Source organism: Saccopteryx leptura, chromosome 4, assembly GCF_036850995.1.
Source record: "Saccopteryx leptura isolate mSacLep1 chromosome 4, mSacLep1_pri_phased_curated, whole genome shotgun sequence".
Classification (NCBI taxonomy): Eukaryota; Metazoa; Chordata; class Mammalia; order Chiroptera; family Emballonuridae; genus Saccopteryx; species Saccopteryx leptura.
This window is the reverse complement of record NC_089506.1, coordinates 189,031,031-189,053,117: the sequence shown is the minus strand read 5'-3', so window position 1 is coordinate 189,053,117 and position 22,087 is coordinate 189,031,031. Positions and strand designations below refer to the sequence as shown.

Sequence of the window (22,087 nt, the reverse complement as noted above, 5' to 3'; positions counted from 1 at the left end):
ACACCCATCTTCTACTGTTCTACAATCACACTGTGACTTTGGGACCGTCCCTGCTCCCCCTGCTCATCCAAACCTTACCTGTCCTTAGAGGCTCACTTTCCAGGATGCTTTCTCAGCCCTCTCCCTATATTACTCCTGGAGCACTGTCTAGTGTCAGCTCAGGAAGTTCATCTCCTTGGGTAGATTACAGCTGCTTGCAGGCAGGCTTTAGTTTGAACATTCCTTCTGCATTGGCACATTGCCAATCACACATCAGATGCTCCATAAATGTGTTGAGTCACTGCATGGTGGTATTACGAATACTTACCTCAGATTCCACCTGTCTGTTACTTGCCTTGGCCACTCAACCCTCCCTGCACAACCTTCAACTCCCACAAACCGAGGGCCAGAGGGAAGAGGAAACAGTAAGAAAGGCAGAGCACACTTAAATTTAAGAAGCCAGTTCTAGGATCATTAGTCTTTTAATATATTATTCTGAAAGAAACGAATTAAAAAAAATTTTCCTGACATCTCTTCTGATTTTTTAAAATTCAAATAAATACCCTGCCCTCCCCTCACCCACTAAAATTTCCCTCCTTCCCCATCATCCCACCCATCCCTGGTGCCAGATCCTCACTCCAGAGCTAAATAGATGCCTGTTTCAGAGCAGGCCACGCTCACCACCAAATTCTGGAGACTTGTAAATTCTATAAATTAGTCTGCTGCCCTCCAAGCCAACCCCTAGCTTTGGGACAGGAATGGACTGTGGGGACTTTAGGCATTGGGGAGAGTGCAAACTTGGTTCCCTTTAATTGCTCACGACTCCCCACTCCCTGCTCAGGAGTAGGTCCAAAGGCCCAGAATTGCCCTCTAGACAAAAATAAATAACAAAATAAATATGCCCTCCCCAATTCCCAACTCTATAAGAGCTCCTTCAACACTCACTAGTCCCTCTCCTTCAATTGACCCGTCCCCTTTCCTCCCTAACCCTTCCCTCCTCCCCCATGCTGACCTCTGGCTTGGCCTTTGCCCTCTCAGGAGGAGTCTACCACGATCAAGGGTGAGAGCAGCGAGGGCCTTACAGCCAACCTCAAGCAAACCCTCCTCCCTCAAATTTCCAGGGTTGCTGCTGGTGCCCCAAGCCCGACTGGCCTGGAAGACTCCGTCTCAGGGGGTTAGGATGGAGGGCAGGGGTTCACCCTGGCTCTCTCTCACCTGGTCCTTCAAGTGTCCCTCTTTCAAGGCAAGTCTCTCGGAAGCCCCGCCCTGCTCGCTTCCCAGTCCGGGTGCCCGGGTCTCCCGCCCCTCTCAGATGGCAGTGTCCCAGAGGACCGTGTGCTGCCGGCGGCAGGGCGGAGTGCCGGACTTGCGGGGCTCTGGCCCCCGCCTCCAGCTGGGGAGGATGGGCATGCTCTCCTGCTTGCAGAGGCCCCGGTCCGGACGATGGCGTGCCTTGATCTCCTTGCATACACAGCGCTTGCGCTCGATCACTTCCAGCAGCTTGCCGTCACGTTCTCGGGATGGCTGCGGCGGCAGGGGCAGAGGCAGCGGCAGTGCAGGGTGGGTCTGTACCCTTCCTCCCGTCGCCGGCCCCAACGGGGGAGGAAGGAAGAAAGGGGGTCAAGGACCTCAGAGTGACTGGGCTCTGTTCCCATTGTGGACACCAGTGTGTTTTCCCAGAAACAAGTGTCCTCTCTTGATACAGTCCTTTCTCCCTGCCTGGGGGGCATCAATGGGGACAGAAATCCAGCCCTTGCACTCTTTGCCCAGCTGTGTGGACCCTGGAGCCAGGGCACCTTTTAAAACTGTCTTCCTAGTAGGATTCGGCTTTCCCGTGGTCCTCCCAGAGGGCATACCTTTTACTAAATGCACAAAGGTGCACTGCCCAGCAGTAGTGGCTCTGCCTGGATGCCTATCACAGGCAGCACCTCTCCAGGATCCTCCTGAAATCCCCACCCTCCCAGACCCTCTACAGATGCCCTATTAGTCTGTGCCAGGCCCCAATCTGACCTCATGCCTTTCTTTCCATATTCTGGCCTTCTCTATCTCTAACAAATAAAACCCAAACCTGTCTTCTTCCTCACCTGGCTCGGGACATCCCGGGGCTGGCTGCAGGGCCGGGGTGTGTGGAGTGCGGCCTGCCGGACTCCAGAGGTGGAGGCAGAGCGCCCCAGGCGGTATCCTCCTGTGAAGTCTGAGGAGGAAGTGAGGGAAGTGACCTTCAAGTCTACCCACTCCCAAGTTCCCTGAGAACAGTCCCTTCCAGACTGTCCCCTGCCTCATCAGAGGAGGAAGGGGATGGAGATATGGTATTAGCTGTAGGCCCCATGACACAGGCCCTGGGAGATCCCCCTCAGCCCACCCTATCTGTGTATAGGTGTGTGAGGGCCAAGTGTCACCTCCATTTCGGTGGCAGGCTGGAAAGGTCTGGCAGGGTGTGGGCAGCGCTGTGCGGCTCCCTCCTCGGTCCCCTCCATGGTGGATCCTGGCCAGCAGGCCTTCTGCCCCCTGGCTCCTCACTGGGATCCCTGATGCCATAGGACCCCTGTCCTCACGCTCCACCTTGGCTGGACCCTCGGCACTGCCATTCCAGGCCCGCGCATTGTCCTCGACCTCTGCTGGGATGAGAAGGAAAGCTCAGTGCCTGCATGTGAAAGGGGCTCTTGCTGTTCCCCTAGCTCCACACACTGCAGCATGGGTGGACCTTTGCAGGTCCCAGCTGGGCAGGGAGGAGCCCTAGTTCACATTCCCCCAGCACATTCACACACAGGAGGAACCCCAGTATTGCTACCTTCCATTGTACTCACTGGAACTATCCCTGGGTTGAGATCATAGATATTTACTTCTTTCAAACCCCTTTCCCTGAGAGAGGGGTCTCTCCTACCCCACCTTTAGCTTCTGAGCCCCTCCTGCCTCAGATAGGGCTAAAATGACCATCACCCTTGGAAGCAGACCAGGGGTCCTATCTCCAGGAGGGGAAGAATCTCAAATCTTGAGCCAGGAAGTGTGTGTATGTGTGGGGGGGGGGGGGGGGAGACAAGCTGACTGTGAACTAAGCTCATCTCTGAGAGTAGGCCTGGCAGAGCATTGCGTTGCTAGGCAACATTAGGGGCCTCCTTCTCCTCTCCCTCCTGTCTGGATGAGTTGCCATGGTAACAGCTGGGAGGCAGCAGTGTTTAGCTCCTAGTGTGCGCATACTCATACACACCCCTGCAGCCCAGCAAAGGGAGGGGCAGGGAGTAGCGCAGGATGGGGCAGGAGGAGGAGGCTGCTCTGGGGGTCAGATTCTACCCACCCCAGCACAGATCTTTCTGCCCCTTCAGCACACACACAGAGACCCCATCCCTTCAGTCCACTGCACACCCCATCCCTCTGGTCTCCCAGAACTCTTCCCAGTTCAGGACAATGGGCCATGGCTTCCAAATAACTCCTCCAAGGCCTCCCCTGAATCACCATGGACATGCCCACCCCTCCCCATATTCCCATCACTCACTGTCCAGTTCTTTCGCCTTCCTCCCTCCATACAGGACCTTCCGCTGCAGAGCCCAGCCTGCCCCAAATGTCGCGGCACCCATCTCTTCTTCCTCTTCTGGTGTCCCTGCGCTGGCGATGACATGGGCACAGGAGATACTGGCAAAGGCACCCCCATCGGGCCCTTGCTCTTGCAGCTGAATCTTGACCATGGGGGATGGGGCCCCCATTCCACAGCCCTTATTCAGCACCCCCCCAGCCTTGAGGCTTTCATAGGCAGGGGGTCTCTTAAGCCCAGCTGCTGAAGCTGGGTAGGTCCACAGGGGGGTCAAGGGGCCTGCTGTTGGGTCCGGAAGGCTGTGTGGGGAGGCCAGGCAGCCTCGGTGGTGGAGAACCCCAGCTGCTGCGCCCATGGCTCCACCGTGGGGGCTGGACTTCCCAGGTACAGGGGGTCTCGAGCTGGTGCACAGCATCCCGTGGAGGACTGAGATCTCCTTCTCTGTCTTTGGCTCCCCAGCACCCAGTGGAGGCCCAGCTGGCAGGACAGAGTGGGTGGTCACCTTGACTGCTGAGTATACCATGGTGTAAGACATGGCCTTGTCCTTGGGGGGGCCAGGAAGCAAGGTGGTGGGGGTAGAAGGGGCTGCCGGCGCCCCTGCCGCCCTGGGGCAGATCATGCTATGGGAGTTGGGGAGCTCCCGCTCTCCCCGGGGCTGGCCAGAGCCCTGGGGTGGCAGCGGTGTTGAGTGGCTCCGGGCCCTGCCCGAGGGTCCCAGCAGCAGCAAGTTGGCAGCAGGAGGTGGAGGCGGTAGGGGAGGCGTCTCCCGCTCTCGGGCAGGCACTTGGGGAGCTGGGGTGGATCCCGCTGGCTCCTTGGAGTGGCAGAGGACTGGCAGCCTCGAGACCCCATCGCCAGGGGTTCGGGAAGCAGACTTGGCTTGGGGGAAGGCCAGAAGTGGAGGACGATGCTGGAGGAGGTTGGGGAAGGGTGGGGGGATCTCACAAGGAGTGGTCTTGGTTGGTGTCCCATCCCTCCGGCTTGGGAGGGCTGAGGCTGGACGGCGGTGGGTGTGGGGCTGGAGGACATGAGGCTGGTGTGGCGAGGAAGTGGTGGTCAGTAGAGGGGCCCCGTTGGCCCGGCCTTCCCCTGCCTCCTCAAGCAGTGGATATTTCATCTCCTCATATATGGCCTCGCTCTCCTCTGAGTCTGAGTCTGCACCAGCTGGTGGGGTCGGGCCCCCACCCCCAAGAGGGGGCCCAGTCAGGCCCCCTCCACTTCTACCTCCTCCCCTGAAGACATCCCCCACCATCTCAATGTATACAGGCTCTTCATCCTGGGAACCCACATCAGGGTCCCCAGTGATGCAGGACCCCCTACTGAGGCGCTGAAGGGGCAGGTTCCCTCTAGGAGAGGGGGCCGGGGGACAGGACTCATCGAAGGAGACAGAGAGCTGGGTGTTGGGGCTTCGCCTGGGCTTCTGTGGAGGAACCTTCCGGCTAGACTCTCGGGCCTCTGGGGCTGGCTTCTGTGAGCCTGGGAAGAATGGAAAAGAGAAAAATAAACTGGGCTCTTGGTTGGGGAAGGGAATGGGGAGACTCCTTCTGACCTCTTGACCCATCTGCAAGAACCTCTGCCTCTTCATTTTGCCCACATCCCTCAACTTACAGCTCCAGTGGGTTCCTGTCCTACCAGTCAGCTCTCAGTCCTAATGAACTCCTTAGAATCTGTAGCTCCCACCTGAAATTCTCTCCCACCCTCATGTGCCTCCAAGGACATGACACCCCTTTCCCAAGATTAGACTTTTCAGGAGGCTTCTGCTGGCCTTGAATAATTCATCTTAAGCCCTTCCAGAGAGAAACTCTCCCCTCACCCCCTCTGAGAATGAAATCTTCCACTTCTTTAGTTTTTTTCCTGAATGAACCCTCCCAGCAGGCCTCCTTGGCCTGGAATGGATCCATTCAGCTCCCAGCTCCCCCTGGGGAGGGTTGGGGGTATCTCACCTGCCTTCTTGCTAGGGGGCATCTCTGCCACTGAGCCTGCCATGCTGAGCTTGGTGCTGGGGTGTCTCCGGGGCTTGGCTGGGGGTCTTCGTGTGCTGCTGTCCTCGGTGAGACCCCCATTACCTCCTCCAGGCCCACCCCCCACACTATCCATGCTTCCCACCGAGTGGCAGGAAAGGGAGCGTGGGGCCATGGCGCTGCGACAGGGGTGAGGGGTGTGTTCCTGGGAGGCAGGCATTGTCATGAAGCCCATCCTGAGGGAGCGGCGGAGAGAGGCGATGTCCCGCACACGAACCCCGGGCCCTGGGCCAGCCCCGGGCCCTACTGGGCCTGAAGGAGCCACCTCCTTACTGGAGCTGGGGAGAGAAGACCAAGATGGAGTAGAGGCTTCAAGCCTGGGCCTCCCCCTTCTTCAACTCAAGAGGGGTTTGCAACCCTGTGGCCTCCCAGGAAGAAGGGCACTAAGATGGGGATGGGGTGGGGGAGAAGCCTGAAGGTCTAGGGCACAGAAGTAGAAGCTTTGGGCAGAATCCCTAGGCTTTAAAACTGGGATGAGAGAAAAGTGAGTATCTGTGCAGAGGAGCATCCTAGAGCTGGCCAATCCCAGCCTAGGTATATCAGCACACAGCACATACGTGACCGACTTCATACATAGGCAGAGAGATGCCAACCCAGGCAGCAGAGCCCAGCCTGGCTCACACACCTGCCACCACAGCTCCACTCCTTTTCACTCATGCTGGCCCACACCTGGACTCTGGCTGCCCCCACGTCAGCCTCAGTGGCCTACATTCCACACCACACCATACCCCCTCTCCCAGACCCGGGGCTGTACCACCACATCACCAGAGCAGCCACCCCAGGCTTATCCTTTTCTCTCTCTCTCTCCTCAGAGCTGTTCTCTGTCACTCTCCCAGGCTCACCCCCATTCCCTTTCACTGTCTCGGAGCTTCTGGGTGAGTGAAGGGTTGGGGGGGGCAGCTGGCAGGGAACAGGGGAGAACTGTGGGGTGGGCTTTCATGAAAACCCTTTCTACTAACCCTGCATTAGGGAGAGATCACTGCGGTGATAGCTCTGATTAATCTAATTAACAAGAATTAAACTCCAGTTGAGAGGAGGGAGAAGGGAGCAGGGAGATGGCTCTGACTCAGACTGTGCAGTCAATGGGAGTGAAGAGGAGAAGGAAACAAGCTAGGAGAGGGCAGGCCCCAGCTCCTTAGGAGAGAGGGTAAGCCCTCTTCTGCAGAGCCCAGCCCGCATGTCCCTCACCACATGCACACAACCCTATCACTTGGCCATTCACCTCCCCCAACAGAGGCTGGGAGGGGGCCCCTCAAATGACCCTGTCCCTCTATTGTGAAGACAGCTGGGCCTGGCCCTTCCAAGGTCAGCTGACAGGGAGTCAGGAACCAGCCCCAAATGAACAGAGGAGAAGACCACAGGCCTTACATGAGTTAGGAAGAACTGGCTTGGGCCTCTGGGAATAGGGAAGAGCCACCAGGGTGCTCCTAAGCTAGAAGCCCCACAAAAGGGCAGAATAGTGGCTGAAGCCAGGAGCAGGGTAGGGACAGGGTGTGTGTCGTTCCAGCAATTCTGTACAGACTCTGAGATCAGACTGATGACCAGGCTGTTGGTCCCAGGAAAAGCAGAAGGGATGTGGCCCAGACAGGAGAAGGCCGAGGTGGGCAGGTGAGGGGGCATTCTGGGACACAGCCTTACCTCCTCTTGGCCTCCTCCTCCTTGTGCTGCCTCCACTCCAGCTTGGTTTTTCGGTAGAGGAGGTTCATGTCGTGAGGCAGGAGGTGGGGGCTGGGGGGACCTGCTCAGTGCCACCAGGCCCGGGGGGCGGCCCTCCCTGGGTCCCGGATCCACTTGGTGGAAGGATGGGAAGAAAAAGAGAAAGGTGTGGGGTAGGTGAGGACCAGGAATGAGAGAGAGAGGGAGAGGGAGAGAGAGAAAAGAACAGAGACATGACTCGGGTTCTCAGAGAGAGAAAACAGATGGAGGCACAGAAAACCCAACATAGACAGATAGACATCGATGGACATTTGTACACAGAGTCACACATCCTGACAAAGGTGTTCAGAGCCACATATACATACCCTGGAGAGATCAGATCAACAGAGATTCCTATCCTGTAAATACATCCTGCTCTACCACACAGGCCCTATAAACACACATTCAGACACACAAACCATGGGACCATAGACCCATATCTACAGAGGACCAGACACATACATCAGCATAGGTAAACACAACCTAGGAACAGGCAGACCCACACAGACATAAACACCCGACACACCCACAGCACACACAGACCTCCAGACAAACACAAATAGACTGCACAGAACTGGACATACCTATAGACAACGAGTTATGCCCAGGCCTACTTGTATACATTGCACCCCACTGAGGAAGGGGGTGAGTCAGACTCCCTACAGCATTTGGGACCCTGAGGCTTGGGGGTGTCATGAGGGCAGGACTGGAATGCTGGAAAAAGGGCAGGGGCACTCTGAGTTGGGCACCTACAATACCAACCCCCAAATATCTCCAACCCCTGCCGTTCACCGTTTCCAGCTCTTTGCTTGGGCCCGGTCCTCTGTCCACCCCTCTCTTGCGCCCTGGCTCCACAGCGATGGTCTCCGCTTCCCCCGCTGGATGGCCCAAATCACTTTCTTCCTCCTCCAGGATCTGGGAGGCTCCAGGCTACCTCTTTCAGTCCCCACCCCTCAATCCCACCCGGTCTCTCCAATCTGGCCCCATAGCTACCTTTTGAGCTGCGGCCTCCATACCTGCCTGGTTTCCCTTCCCCCAAACACACTCTCCTGCGCGTCAGACTCACCTCTCCTTCCAGGCGCCCCTCCTTACTGCCGTCCTCTCCCTTGCCTGTAGGTTCCAAACCTGGCTGGCTTCATTACCCCCCTCTCCATCCAAGGGCCCCAGGTTCCCGGGAACCCTTCCTCTTCCCCTTGTCCTGCTATCCTGGGTTTCTCCTTCTCTCGCCCCGCCAATCCAGCCTGCCCCTGATCAACCCCATCCCACCTCCTCGTACCAAGCCTCCCCAATTTCTACATCACCGTACCTGGCCTGCCGGGCGCCGGCCCCCCCATGCCGGGCTCCGCCCGGAGCAGGAGGGAGGAGGAGAGACAGAGAGAGACCGGGGGGGAGCCGAGCTGGATCCTGCCGCAGAGACAGCCCCGCCTCCGGGTCCGCCCCCAGACCCGCCCCCGGCCCCAAACCCACCCTTCCACACCCTCCAAGGACGGAGCGGGAGCGGCCGGGCTGTGCTGCGCCGCGCCGCGTGGCTGGGGTTGCGGGGGAGGAGGTGCGGGGGCCGCGAAGTCTACAGGGGAACTCAGAGAAAGGTCGTGGCGTGCGGGAGACCCAGGGCCAGCCAGCCCCCGCTTTGGGGTGTCCGCTTCTCGCCGCCTCTCGCCCGGTGCCCTGCTGGGCTGGGCTGGGTTCGGTGTCCAAGGCCCTGGTGGAGCGAAGTGGGGCGCAGCGCGCCGCGGTGCCCCCCAGCGGCAGCCCCAGGCTTGCAGCCGCGCGCGTGCCTTGTGCGCCATGCGCTCCCGGGCTGCGCACCCGGTGTCGGACCCAGTCAAGTCTGCGGCTGCGGGGCCCGGAGTGCAGTGAGGCGGCGAAGCCGGCAGGGGGTGCAGCTTTCTGGAGACCAGGGGCTCTGAGTTCCGAGCCGGGCCATCCTTTTCTCTGCCCAGCAGGGGGCGAGAGCCCTTGGCTGCACGCCATCTTCCCGCCGCCCCCCAGATGCGGAGAGGGCACGGTGCTGGCTCACTTGGGTCTGGTCGTCTATCCCTCCAGCCTCCTAGGCGCCTGGGCCTTGTTTCACCTTCTGGGCTCAAAGTCTTCCGCCTGTCCGCCGCGCGGCCTAAGTCATTCTCCCTCCCGGTAACCTTTGACTGCGCGGGCGGTGCCCGCTAGAACCTGGGCGCTCTGGGTAGGTCTCTGACTGCAGCCACCTTGGCCAAGGCCCAGGTTCTGTCTTCATGGCCGCTGAGGGGCCACCTCGTCCCCTTCCCCCATCACCTTTCTCATCAGCTTCATGAGAAATTCCCCTCTTGGAATTCCCTTTGGCGCAGGTTAGCTGCAAGAAAACCTGTTTTACCCTTAAATGGCTGAAAAATGGACCCCCAAAAGATATCCATGCCCCAGTCCCTGGAACCTGTGAATTATTTTTTATGACAGCTTTGCAGATACGCTGTGTGACTTTGGGCAAATAGTGCAACGTCTCTGGGAGATGCCTCATTTCATACCTACCTCAATAATGTTAGGGGGGTCAGTAAAGTAATGAATATTAATGTAAAGGGCTATTGCAAATGCCCCCAGGAGAGATAACACATTAAGACATAACTTTTTTCATTTTTACACCTTGAAAATGGTGAATGGATTTTCATTGATTCAATGAACATTTCTGCAGAAACTATAAACTAGGTGTCTGAGATGATGCTGAAGGTCTGAGGCAGTGGGAAGAGGGGTGTTTAAAGATGGGTTTCCAATAATCTGTAACTAATCAGCACTGAAGGAAGAAGGGTCTGGGGCTGGAGCAGCAGGAAAGTGTTCTAAAGATCAGCAGAGGGAGAGAAATGGGTGGGGGGCTGCTTCCTGGACCTCAAGATTTGGGAGGCCTCATGGTAGCCATTGTTACCATTAAGGGAGAGAGGAGTGCAAATGCATTTTAACAAAGAGATAAATGGTAAATATATAAATATAGGTGCAAGGGGCTTTGATTCATTCCATTTTTGCCTAATCCTAAAATTTCCATGAGCTAAAGCTGAGGATGGAGGGATATCAGACAGCACAGAGTCAGTCTCATTGCCACCATACTAACTCTGAGGCTTTGGGCAAATAAATGAATGCCCCCGAGCCTCAGTTTTCTAGCAGAAATACTGGAGCTCAAAACCCACACCATCTCTGCCCAAGGCTGTTTGAGAATATACCAGGTAATTATGTGAACAAATATGAGAAATATTTAATATACTCCAGAATAGTTCCATTTGATCAAAATTAATTAAATTCATTTCTTTCTGAACCTAAAAGTGAAGGCAGAGGCGGCTTTTGCTAAAATAATTCCTCTCAGAATGTTGGTTGAGTGCTAAAAGAGACCATGGCAGTTGGAGGTTTTTTCACATTGTGTGTGAATTCTCCACAGTGAGCAAGGGATGGGAGGGGAGAGGTGGGAGAGGGGCCCCTGCTTGGGGTCAGCAGTTCATTCAGGTGTATCTGTGTAGGTGATTGTACCTGTATGATGTCATTTTTCTATATGGGGGCCAGACAAGGACATGCTTGAGTGTATGGAATGTCTCTACCGCTGATACCCTTTTTGAACCTCCTGAGTCTCCATTTCCACATCTAAGCAGAAGATAATATGATGCCTGGGATTTGATTCAAATAATCCAGCACAATAGAACATGGGGTATAGATGAAACAAGATTGGCTATGAGTGGATAATTGTTGAAACTGCATGATGGGTACCTGGTAGTCCATTATACCATCCTCTCTACTTCGGGGCATTTCTGAAAATTGTTATAGTAATCCACTTTTTAACATAGGGTCAGGGGAGAATAACAATACCTTCTTAATAAAGTGTCTGTGAAAATATGACGATCACAGCTCCAGCAGCACCATAACATTTACCGGTTGTTTATTGGGATGGCAGGTACCAGTAGAGGTGCTGGTCAATTCCTCCCACTCTTCTGTGTGTCCGCAGGCCAATGGCAGCAAGTCCCTACAAGTAAGGGAATCCCTGGCTGCCCTGCAGTCTCCTCCCCTTTTTCTCCTCCCTCCACAGCCCCTCCCTCCGAGGAAGAGCTGGGCTAGGGCCCAGCAGGTGTGGGGTTAAGGGAGCTTGGTCAGGGCCCCAGGAGCAGAAGCGGCAGCGGCAACTGCTGCTGCACCAGCAGTGGCGGTGGCAGGCCTGGCCCGGCGCCAGCTGGCTGGGAGCCCCAGGAGGGAGAGAGGGCGGAGGAAGGGGAGGAAGAGGGGAAGGAGGAGGAGAGGAGCAGTCAGCAGGCCCGAGGAGGCAGGACTTCCTGGTGTGGGGGTTGTCAACAGCCCAGAAAGAGAGAGACAGTAAGACAGAACCAAAAGGAGCAGAGCAGCGGAGAGACCCATTGGTGCCACGCGGGAGGAGACTTGGGAGACACACTAGCCCCAATCTCCGCAGTGGCTCCACCTGGAGGATCAGGGGGCTGAGCCGCCCCCTACCGCATCAGTTCCGAGACACTTGGAGCTTCAGAGGCCGCGCCTGGGCTCCACCAAGGAGGCGGGGGTTCCTTCTTTTCCTCAGCGCAAACTTTCCACGGAGATGCCTTGCGCGGTGAGGTGCGGCCCCCGAAGAGGACTATACAGACTCTGATCTCCACCTGTGCCCCCCGCGTTACTGGGGCCAAAAGGCCCCAGGAAAAGGAGAGCCCGACATCTTAGGTGGCCGGGACCCCTGGCCCAGCTAGTTGGCGGAGGCCAAGAGGTAAGGCGCTGGGCTGGGCGGGGCGCTGGGGCGGCGGGCAGCGCCTGTCCCAGAGATGGGGGAGCTGGGCTGCGGGGGACCTTGAGGACCAGCAGAGGCCTCCCGGCAGCCGGGCCAGGCCGAGGAGCTGTTTCACCCTGTTCACCCAGGCCCTGGAGCCCTTTGCTCTTGGGACGAGTTGGAATCCCATGAGTTTGAATTGAATCCCAGGCGAGAAATGCCCAACTTTGGATCTGGGCTGCCTCTTCCTGCTCTGTGCGCCCTCTTCTCTGGTCTCTGTCACTTTGTCTCTGCTGGTTTCCCCTTCCTCCCTCATTCCACTCCCCAGAGAGGAAGCCCCAGAGGTGGCCTGCCCACTGCTTTCTCACACACACACTCTCTCACTCTCTTTTTCCAGTTTGCAAACTCAGCTCTGGAGTTCAGCAGCGACAGCAGCAGGAAAAACCTGCCCCTGCTCTCCCCTCTTGCCACCTCCCCTACCCTGATCTCCTTTCACCACCCAGGCACCCCCAGTTTCTGCAAGGCCCTCCCGCCATGTCGGACCCAGACGTCCCCAGGGGCCCAGATGTCCCCGCCATGTGGCTCCCCTGTTCCAGGGGTGCCTGAGCCCCTTTGAAGAGCAACTACCGCCCCGTCCCCTGCTTACTTTGGCCCCGTCCTGAGCTCCAGGGACCATGAGTGGGGGCAAGAAGAAGAGTAGTTTCCAAATCACCAGCGTCACCACGGACTACGAGGGCCCCGGGAGCCCTGGAGGTCCCGATTCCCCTGCCCTGGCGACTCCCACGGGGCCCCCACCCCGCCTGCCCAACGGGCAGCCCAACCCAGAGCCAGGGGGCAAGAGCACCCCCCGGAACGGCTCCCCACCGCCTGGGGCCCCTGCCTCCCGTTTCCGGGTGGTGAAGCTGCCACAGGGCCTGGGAGAGCCTTATCGCCGTGGCCGTTGGACGTGTGTGGATGTTTACGAGAGAGACCTGGAGCCCCCTAGCTTTGGCCGGCTCCTGGAGGGGATTCGAGGGCCTTCAGGGGGAACCGGGGGCAGATCTTTGGATTCCAGGCTGGAGCTCTCCAGCTTGGGCCTTGGCGTGCCTACCCCACAGCCAGGCCTGTCTCAGGGTCCCACCTCTTGGCTTCTCCCACCTCCCACCTCCCCTGGACCTCAGGCCCGCTCCTTCACTGGGGGGCTAGGCCAGCTGGCAGTGCCTGGCAAGGCCAAGGTGGAAACACCCCCTCTGTCAGCTTCCCTACCGCAGCAGCGCCCTCCAGAGCCTGGGGCCGGGGATAGCACGGGCACATCCCGGGCCGCCACGCCCCTGTCCTCCCTGAGGGTGGAAATGGAGGCAGGGGGCTCAGCAGCTGGGACTCCTCCACTGTCCCGAACTAAAGATGGAGCCCTGCGGCTGAGGATGGAGTTCGTTGCTCCAGAGGAGATGGCGCAGGTAAGAGCTGGGTTCTAGGGTGGGAGGACCCATGAGGGGTGGTGCATGCCCATCTTGGCCTTGGCCTCTGCCTCTCTCCATAATGAGCTTTCCCAACTCCATCATCACCTGTCAGATCAGAGAGCCCCTCTTTTTTCTTCTTGCCATCTCACCTGGAGTTCCTTTCCTACTTCTCACACAGCCTTTGTTTTCTCTCTCAGGCTCCTCTTCCTCAAATTCTATACCTTTCTTTCTCTTTGGCTCTTTCATTTGTTGCCTTTGGCCCAAGTCTCCATCTCCATATAGCCAGTCGCATCTCTATCACAGACATGTGCTCTCCTCACTGTGGCCCCTTCATCTTCTGTCTTGGTCTCACTCTTTGGGCTTTGAGGGTGGAGGCCCCAAGCAGGGCTCTGTGTTTGGGCTTCTGGGAGAGGAGATGCCAGGTTTGGGGGGAGGGGCAAAAAGTAGATATTCTGCTGTCTCTCTTGCAGCCCCATTCCCAAGATGGGGGTCTTCTTTCTTTTCACTAGCCAGCCACCCATCCAAGCCCCTCTCTAGCTTTGTTCCAGGTCAGATTTCTCTGAGAAATTGAGGAATTGGATGGTGGTTGGTATCCATTACAAGGCTGGGGGCCTGCTGGCTTGTCTGTTTCAGTTCCCTATATCTGGGCTTTTCAGGATCAGTAACTGGGGTTGGCTACCATGGAGTGGGAGAGAGGTGGGAAGCAGCAAAGAGTTAAATCCTTTGCTCTTTTTGCTTCCTGTCTCCAAAAGAGGAACAAGTCTGGGCTGGGGGACAGGATGCCTGGGTCTTTAGGATGGGGGGTGAGCAGCCAGGGATGCAGGGGGTTAGAATGTCTCTGTCCCAGAGGAGAAAATAACACCTTGGGCTGCAGGAGGAAAGGCAGGGAGTGTGAGGATGGGTACTTTTCCCCTTCCTGGCCTTGGGCACAAACCACAGTATAAAAATAACCTGAGACTGGATGTCTGGGCCCTGTCAGGACCGGTCAGGACCGGCTCCCCCCTACTCCCTCCTGGCCTCAAGCTCACATCTCTCGCCACCCCTCCCTACTTCTCTTGAGCTCTTTCATTCAGTTCCTACCCCAGGGGAGAAGATGTGTTTCCTTTACTGGTCCCTTCCCCTCCTCCAACACACTCTTCCAAAGCAAGCCCCTCTGACCCTAGCTTCTGCTCTCTATATCCTTGGGCCTGCAGACCATGCCCCTCTGTTCTCAGTGCCCCAGTCCCCTTTCCTTCTATCAGGTATTGATCCCTTCCTGTGTGCATGCATTTGCACTGCTGCTTCCCTGCCCCAAAGTTAGTTTCCTTCTACACTCCCCTATGCCTCTTCTCTCTGTGTTACCTCTAACAGGAGCCAGGAGAAGGGCTGGAGCATCACCTGGGCCCCAATCCTCCCTTCTGTCCCTCTAACCACCCTGGACTCTCTGTTCTTGGCTTTTCCGAGAAGCTGGGGCCTCCTGGGGCCTCACAGAGGCGGCTTGTTCCTGTGGCCCCCGCCCTTTTGCAGCCTCCCCCAGTGCTGGTTGGGCTGTACACACCCAGGCTCCACCTCCCCCATCTCTGCAACCCGCTCCCTCCACCCCCAACCCCAGGGCTAGAGGGCAGGAGCAGAACTTCACCTGAGTCCCCAGAAGTTTAAGAGGAAAGGCTTGAATGGGTGTAGTGGTGGTGAGGGAATGGGTGAGAGGGTGGAGGATAAGTTTCTGAGGATTCATTCATTCTACAAATAACTATTGAACAAACTAAGCTGTGCCCTCTGGAACTTACCTTCTAACAGTGGAAAGGCAAAAACACTTGAGTTTCAGATAATGTTAGGTGTTACAAAAATAAAAAAGAACTGTTCAGTGGAATTTACTCGTTGAATGATGGGGAAATGCCTCTCTGAGGAAGTGACATTTAAATCATTTTAAGAAGCCTCTTAAGGTGACAGAAGGCAGATACTCTGACTAGCCTGTGATTGGGGGTCCCAGATCAGCTGGTGGCAGGGTGCTGGCATGCAGATCACAGGCCCTGTGTGATACTACCTTGTTAGATAATTTTGGGGCAACTCACTCAGTCTTCAGTCTTCAGGATGAGCGCTGTTTCCTTGACTTGAGCACCTGCCCAATGCTTTCTCTCGACCAGGGAAGAAAGGTGTTGCAAGGGCAGGACTCCTGGGTCCTTAGAAGAGACCAGGGTGGGGGGGGGGGGAAGGTGGAGAGAAAGGAAACCAACTAGGCAAGTTTTTTTTTTATTCGAGAGAGGAGAGAGAGAGGGAGAGAGAGAGAGAGAGAGAGAGAGGGAGGAGAGAGAGACAGGGGGGAGGAGCTGGAAGCATCAACTCCCATATGTGCCTTGACCAGGCAAGCCCAGGGTTTCGAACCGGCGACCTCAGCATTTCCAGGTCGATGCTTTATCCACTGTGCCACCACAGGTCAGGCACTAGCTAGGCAAGTTGTAAAGTAATTGGTTCCTTTTACTTGACGTGATAGTTCCTACGTCTCTGCTTCCAGGTGCCCCCACTTGACTCTCGCCCCAGCTCTCCGGCCCTCTACTTCTTTCCTGATGCCAGTCTGGTCCACAAGTCTCCAGACCCCTTTGGAGCAGCGGCAGCCCAGAGTCTCAGCCTGGCCCGGTCCATGCTGGCCATCAGTGGCCACCTGGACAGCGATGATGATAGGTAGGTGGGCTCTGCCTCTAAATCCAGCCCTTGGGATAGCCATATGAAACCGCCTGATAGGTATCCTTCATCCAAGTTGAACTTGGAGAGGACCTCTTAAACAGAGAAAGCTAGCTTGGGCATAACACACTGGACAAAGTTGATTTGGGACCCATTCCCCCTCTGGAGTTCATTGTCAAATTCCAGAGCACTTGTAGATTTAGATTTAGCAATCATTTGGACAAACCTAAGAACTTACTGGCAAATGTGAAATTAGAATAGGGAGTCAGTCTCATCCCATTTCCCATATCCCTCTTCCTACAGAGGGGAACTGAAGTCCTGTCTTTAGCAGTAACATCCTTACAGTTCATACGGGCTACTACTCCTAGGACCTCTACTCCCAAGAAAGTATGATCCCTAAGGTTCTGTTCTCTATGCTAGGAGTACCGCAGGGCTGAGTCCTCCCCTTGGCCAAGCCAAAGCCATAGAGAGGATGGCTGTCTGTACTCAGGGAAGGCACAGGGGCATAGATCTGCTGGGGTTTGCCCTTAGGGAGAGAATGCCCCATTCGATTTGGTGGCACAGTGGGCAGAACTTACTGTTTCGAGGCCCAGGTTTCAACATAGGAATGTCAGCAAACTGAAAAGGGAGGAACAAAATTGTGAGTCAGATAGCCAGGCTGCTCCCTTCTGGCCGTGGACTGATAGGAACCCAGGAGAAGGGCAGGGAGTTGTAACTTTTATTTTGGAGGGAGGAGTGGGACTTCCGGTTTAAGGCTTTTGGGGGAGGGACTTCCTGTTTTGGAGGGGAAAATAAGGGGCGGAGCTTAGTGATGAGTGAGTGGGTGCTGGGTGGGTGGGGGTCATTCTTACTCCTTCCCCTTGATGTAGGACCAACCCCCCAGAATCAGGGACTGTGTCTCACCAAAGAAAAGGCCCTGAGGCCTTGGGGAGAGCCAGAAACCAAAAAAAGAGGGGGAGCTGGGAGCAGGTAGATGGGATGGAGAGTGAGGGGCCTGGTAGAGGTTGTGGAGAATGAGGAACAGAGCCCGTGTGGGCAGGGCCCCGTCTGGGCTCCTATCCGAGCTCTGGGCTCCCATCTGAGCTCTGGCTCTAAGGAATGTGTGAGGTGTAAGGTCGGCCAGGGCCTGGAGAGTCACCTGCCTCCATCGCTGCTATTCTCAGCTCTTCCCACCCTCTCCTCCTCCTACTTGGGAAGTAAGCTGGCATTGGGGCCCCCTGCCCCTCCTCCTCCGGTTGATTTCAGAGCCCAGCCTCCTGCTTTCCCTTAGAGAGTTCTGCCTCCAGGAGCCTCCTCAGCTTTATTCTTTCTGACCCAGTCCAGCCCCTTGTGCCCCACCCTGCTGGGCTAGCGGGTTTGGGTTGAGCCACTGCTTTGGCCCCTTAAAATGGGCCATATAGCCCCTACCTCAATTCTCTGGTGTGCCTGAAGCTGGCAGGAGACAGAATCCAAGTGGCATAGGAACTCCTCTTTGAGAGGGAAAATGGTTCGGGGTGTTACATGCCTGGATCTCAGATAGGGAGTTGAGGATGCTGATGCCTGGTGAATTCAGACTGCTCATGTGCCCCTGGGTTACAAAAACCTTCAAGCCCTCAACAGGGCCTGGAAGTTGGGAGGTACTTGAATAATTGAATAGATGGATGGGTGAATGGATGGGTAAATGGGTGGGTGGATGACCAGTATTGGGGATCCAAGCATTATAAGGACTGAATTCTAGGAACTAAGGAGGAAAAAAGGTACATTTATATCCAGTGTCTTCTTTTGGTTAGTTGCTACATTTTATGTCACATAATCCTAAAAGCAACTGTATGAAACCCACATGAAGAAACTGACTCAGGAAGAGAGTTTTACCAATTTGCCCAAGGTCACCCAGCTAGTAAATAGCAGGACTGCAATCAGAGCCTGTATCTGACACCAAAGCCACATTCTTTCCATTTTCCTAATAGAGGCCTATGTACCAAGAGAAGAGAGGGAGGCAGCTATCTCTAGGATACCCTCTCTCCGGGACAGAGGCAGGGATAGCTTTCCCAAGCTGGGCAAGGAGCCGCCTCCTTCCCTTGTGTTCGGGCCTGGCCCCACCCCAAAGACACCACAAATCCGGGAGGGAGTGTAGGCAGGACAGCCAGATGCCACTTTGTTGGCCCCAGGCCCAGCCCCCGGGGGCTCCTAAGAACACAGTGAAGGAGCAGGGCTGGCCCTTGTCCCCAGTATCAGAACCTCCAGCTCTCCCAGATGTCCTGCTTCTTCATCTGATCCTCATTTTGAGGCTGTTTTATTTGACCTTCAGAAAGACAGATCAACTCTAGGGCTATCCTGTCCCCAGCACCCAGAAGTCCTGCAGACCCAGGAGTCCCCAGTTGTGCATGTTGTGCCCTACACAACTCCAGGGGGCACCACACACATTTGAAGTCACTATCGATACTGGGAGTCATGACAGTTTTCCAGAAGATGGCAGTAAGTGTCTTGAAGAAGGGGATATTTTGTTCTAATTCACACAAAGTCACCTTTTGGACCTGTGGTGAGAGCTGATCTCACCCAGCCAACCCCAAACTTCCGGCTGCTGACCCTTCCCAGGAATTCCAGCACAGGGCCTCCCTCCCTTCACTCGGGGTTCTCAAAGGGAGGGCTAGGGTTGCTAGCCAAAGTCTTGGTCCCTTGAAGTGTTAATGTTAGGATATAACAGTGGAAAATGCTGTCAAAAACTCTCCAGCGCTAGACAAACAGGAGATAGTCATCTATCAGCCAACAAATGTTTATTATTGTAGTATTCCTTTATTTCTGGCAAGAGCAAACAACTTACTTGGCATCTTTACCCAAGTGTCCGCCAAGCAAGGCCAGGGCTCCTATTCCCGTGAATCTGCCCCTCTTTGGTCTCTATGTGTCTGTGTTTACGGGTGGGGGGGAGCTTCTGTGGTGGCCCAGTCTCCACCCAGGTGTTTCAGATCGAAATAGCTTGAAAGCTGCTTTGACTCTCCAGCTGGCCAGCCTGTTCTCTCCTCTTAAATTTGTCCTCTCCCCTCCAATTCCATGAGTTCCAGGTGTCCTTTCCGCACCCCACCCTGTGCTGCTCTCTCAGGCCTGGTCACCCCTTTGGTTACCCACCTGTTAGCACCTTCTGCACCCAGAGTTTGGATTGGAAATGGAAAATTCCCAGCTCCCTCATGCTCCCTTCCCGGCTACAGGGCCTCATTCAAGGGTCACCTTGAATTGAGTGCTAATCCCCCCCTCCTCCAGGAAAGCAAGTTGGAACTGACAACTAGGAGAGAGGGCTTGACAACTGAGCACAGGGCGCAGGATGCAGCATGTTGGGGCTGCCTACTCTGAGAGGAGGGAAGCTGGGCAGAAGGACAGGGCTGGTGATCCTGAAGCACAGGGTCACGGCTGGAGGGCCGGACCTGAGGCTGAGGCAGAAACTGGACAGGAGTGGGTCATGGCCATGGGATGACGCGGGAACCTGGGGCCTGAGTGGTGAGGAGAGGAAGCCTTGGAGAAAAGAGCAGGGTGCAAAGGCTAGTGTAGGCCCTTGGCCTCTAAGACACTGACTTGAGGGTAAGTTGATTCTGGGACCCAGAGCCTAGCTCTGGGGACCTTTGTGCTAGGCCTGGGTTGACCTCTGGTGGTCACTTAGCAAACTGCAGCCAGACTTGCTCTCCCCTCTCTCTGCTTCCAGAGGTCTTCAAAAAGCCTCTGCTCGTATTCTTAGTGTCCCACCTCCAGCTTCGTCTTCCTACCTCTCCTCAAGCCCTCGCTCCTTCAGGACCTCGGACCCAGGACCATAGGCTGTACTTGTCTTTCAGGGCTCTGGGCTCTGTTCTGTTCCCTTCCCATTCCTCCTGGCCCTCACTATGGAAAATGGGGGACCCTCTGGCTAGGCACCAGGGATGACCTATGACGTGAGCTTTGTATTGGAGGGGGGTTTGCTTATAGTCCAAGGAAGACCACAAACACATCAGAAATCCCCCCCATTCCTCCATCCCAGCTGAGAGGAGCTAAGGCCTTGAGGAAGGCCAGTGTTAACCAAAGTGGGCAGGATGGAGCCACCAGAGTGGGGAGAAGCGTCCCAGGGCCAGGCTCTCCCTCAACCTTCACAGTCCTCCTGGCCCCCGGGCTCTGGCCCCACAGGCCCTCCCCTGACCAGGCCCACCAGCTGACTTCCCTCAGCCAGGCCCCCTCCCCTCCGCTCTGGGATTGGTGCCAGGGTGAGAAGGGGACACTGGCACTGATTGAGCCTGGGAATTCCCGCCCACCATGAAGCCAGTGGGAGGGGGTCCCCGTGTCCCTGAGGAGCCAATAGCAGCCAGGCTTTGTCCTGGGGGGGTGGTATATATCTTTCAGACCAGCACCCCCTAGGCACTGTCTTCTCTCTGCCTGCCTGGCAACAGCCAGACCCCGCTCTGCCCCGGGGGGCTCTGAGCCCCCCAGGCAGTCCTGACACAGCCCTCTCCCTCTGTGGGGGGCCTGGGGATACTTGCCCCTCGGGGATGGCTCAGCCAGGAGTCTCTGTCAAATCCTTGGTGTCATCATTTGAGACCCGAGTGGTAGGGATGGCTCCGGGGCCTCCCCGGAAAAGGGGCTGTGTCTCTTCTCCTTGCTCCCCTCGGGGATCATCCCCCATCCGAGGGGCACCTGGACCTCCACCCCATCGGGGCTTAGGGGGGGCTGGGCAGAGACCCTCACCCCGCCGGGGGATGGACAAAACCCTCCTCTCCCTGATCCTCTACTGTCACAGGTACAGGCTGGGGTGTGGGTGGGGAGGCTGCAGCAATGGGGCTTGTGGAGACCAGAGCCTGCTCTGAGAAACACCTGGAAGGCATCTGGCTGTGGTGTCCAGAAACCTGGCTTGGCACCTGCTCCTTCTCCTCATCTCTCATCTTACTATGTCTCTCCAGTGGTTCCGGAAGCCTGGTTGGCATTGACAACAAGATTGAACAAGCCATGGTAAGAGAAGCCATCTCGGCCCTAGGAGGTCCCTGCTCATGTGCTGATGCCCAGGTCCTGCTTCCATTAGCTGGCCTGCTGCTCCACCCCAGCTGTCCTTGTTATTAGGGAACATTTAACTCCCAGCTCCTCTACCCGCTCTCAGTTGGGTTCCCTTGGGCCCTCTACACCCTCCAGTCTCCACCTAAATCTTTGACTTCCTTTGATCTCTGGTCCTGCTCCTGGTCCACATCTCTGTCTTTGAGCCCTGACCTTGCCTCTGTCTGGCCTCTTCCCCCACCCTTTCTCCATTCCTCCCCTGCTTTGCTTCTTCCCCAGTGGTCCTCCATTATCTGGAAGCAGAGTGATCTCTCACACCCAGCTCTTCAAGGTACTGGGCTGGAGATGAGGTTGGGGTGGCTTGTTACCCCTGTTGCTTTGCCTGTCCCCCAGGACCTGGTGAAGTCCCACCTCATGTTTGCGGTCCGGGAGGAGGTGGAGGTGCTGAAGGAGCAGATCCGAGACCTGGCCGAGCGGAATGCCGCGCTGGAGCAGGAGAACGGACTGCTGCGTGCCCTGGCCAGCCCTGAGCAGCTGGCCCAGCTGCCCTCCTCGGGGGTCCCGCGGCTTGGGCCCTCCGCGCCCAACGGGCCCTCCGTCTGAGCCTCCCTTCCCTCACAATGTGCCTTTGGGGGCTACCACAGCTGCCAGGCCTTGTGCCAGCTGCCTGCCCCCTCTTCCTATGCAGCTTTAATTCCCCCTGGTCCCTGGGGATGGGAGTTGAAGGCTCACAATTGGCCTGTCCACCCACCCTTCCTTCATCATCTCCCCATAGTGCACGAGGACTGGGTTGGGGCATCCCTAGTCCTTGATAGAAGAGGGAAGGTTTCAGGATGGGGTGTTAGATGGAGCTCCCTCCTCCCTCCCTAGGTGTCAGTGTTTTGGGATTCCCCTCTCCAGTAGTAGATGGCTTGGGGGAGTTGGAGGCTTCCTGGCAGACACCCCATCCTCACCTTGTTCCCTGGAAGTGCCCCTTCTTCTCTGCCCAGGGAAGGGAGTATGGACAGTATCTGGAAGTTCTGGGATTCAGGTTGTTATTAAAATAATAATTATAATTAAAAATCTGAAGAAACTTGAA

At 56.3% G+C, this 22,087-nt stretch overlaps 2 protein-coding genes across 4 annotated transcripts; one reads left to right on the top strand and one right to left on the bottom strand.

The window, feature by feature from the left end:
- Positions 1-474: 474 nt before the first annotated feature.
- NYAP1 (neuronal tyrosine phosphorylated phosphoinositide-3-kinase adaptor 1) lies at positions 475-8,641 on the bottom strand. Of its 3 annotated transcripts, none has more exons than XM_066382264.1 (7): positions 8,531-8,641; positions 7,168-7,319; positions 5,452-5,807; positions 3,473-4,984; positions 2,379-2,597; positions 2,064-2,173; positions 475-1,545 (listed from the first exon to the last, which is right to left on the bottom strand). In XM_066382264.1, exons 2-7 carry the CDS (start codon positions 7,233-7,235, stop codon positions 1,288-1,290), a joined length of 2,523 nt encoding a protein of 840 aa, XP_066238361.1. In that variant the 5' UTR covers positions 7,236-7,319; positions 8,531-8,641; the 3' UTR covers positions 475-1,287. The 3 variants fall into 3 exon arrangements, with proteins under 3 accessions (XP_066238361.1, XP_066238363.1, XP_066238364.1); XM_066382266.1 differs by lacking the exon at positions 8,531-8,641 and adding an exon at positions 8,291-8,492; XM_066382267.1 differs by having other exon boundaries at positions 477-1,545; positions 2,379-2,594.
- A 2,766-nt stretch (positions 8,642-11,407) lies between these two features.
- Positions 11,408-22,087, top strand: TSC22D4 (TSC22 domain family member 4). The gene is made up of 5 exons (XM_066382262.1): positions 11,408-11,935; positions 12,333-13,371; positions 15,866-16,032; positions 20,922-20,970; positions 21,403-22,087. Exons 2-5 carry the CDS (start codon positions 12,610-12,612, stop codon positions 21,610-21,612), a joined length of 1,188 nt encoding a protein of 395 aa, XP_066238359.1. The 5' UTR covers positions 11,408-11,935; positions 12,333-12,609; the 3' UTR covers positions 21,613-22,087.

What these genes read in the sequence shown, in the direction of transcription:
- TSC22D4 (XM_066382262.1), top strand. Translation starts at nt 12,610, where the DNA reads ATGAGTGGGGGCAAGAAGAAGAGTAGTTTCCAAATCACCAGCGTCACC. An exon ending in CTGGACAGCGATGATGATAG is followed by an intron (nt 16,033 to 20,921) that starts GTAGGTGGGCTC and finishes ATGTCTCTCCAG; the next exon opens with TGGTTCCGGAAGCCTGGTTG. An exon ending in ACAAGATTGAACAAGCCATG is followed by an intron (nt 20,971 to 21,402) that starts GTAAGAGAAGCC and finishes CCTGTCCCCCAG; the next exon opens with GACCTGGTGAAGTCCCACCT.
- NYAP1 (XM_066382264.1), bottom strand. Translation starts at nt 7,235, where the DNA reads ATGAACCTCCTCTACCGAAAAACCAAGCTGGAGTGGAGGCAGCACAAG. An exon ending in GAGGAGGAGGCCAAGAGGAG is followed by an intron (nt 5,808 to 7,167) that starts GTAAGGCTGTGT and finishes TTCTCTCCCCAG; the next exon opens with CTCCAGTAAGGAGGTGGCTC. An exon ending in GCCCCCTAGCAAGAAGGCAG is followed by an intron (nt 4,985 to 5,451) that starts GTGAGATACCCC and finishes CATTCTTCCCAG; the next exon opens with GCTCACAGAAGCCAGCCCCA.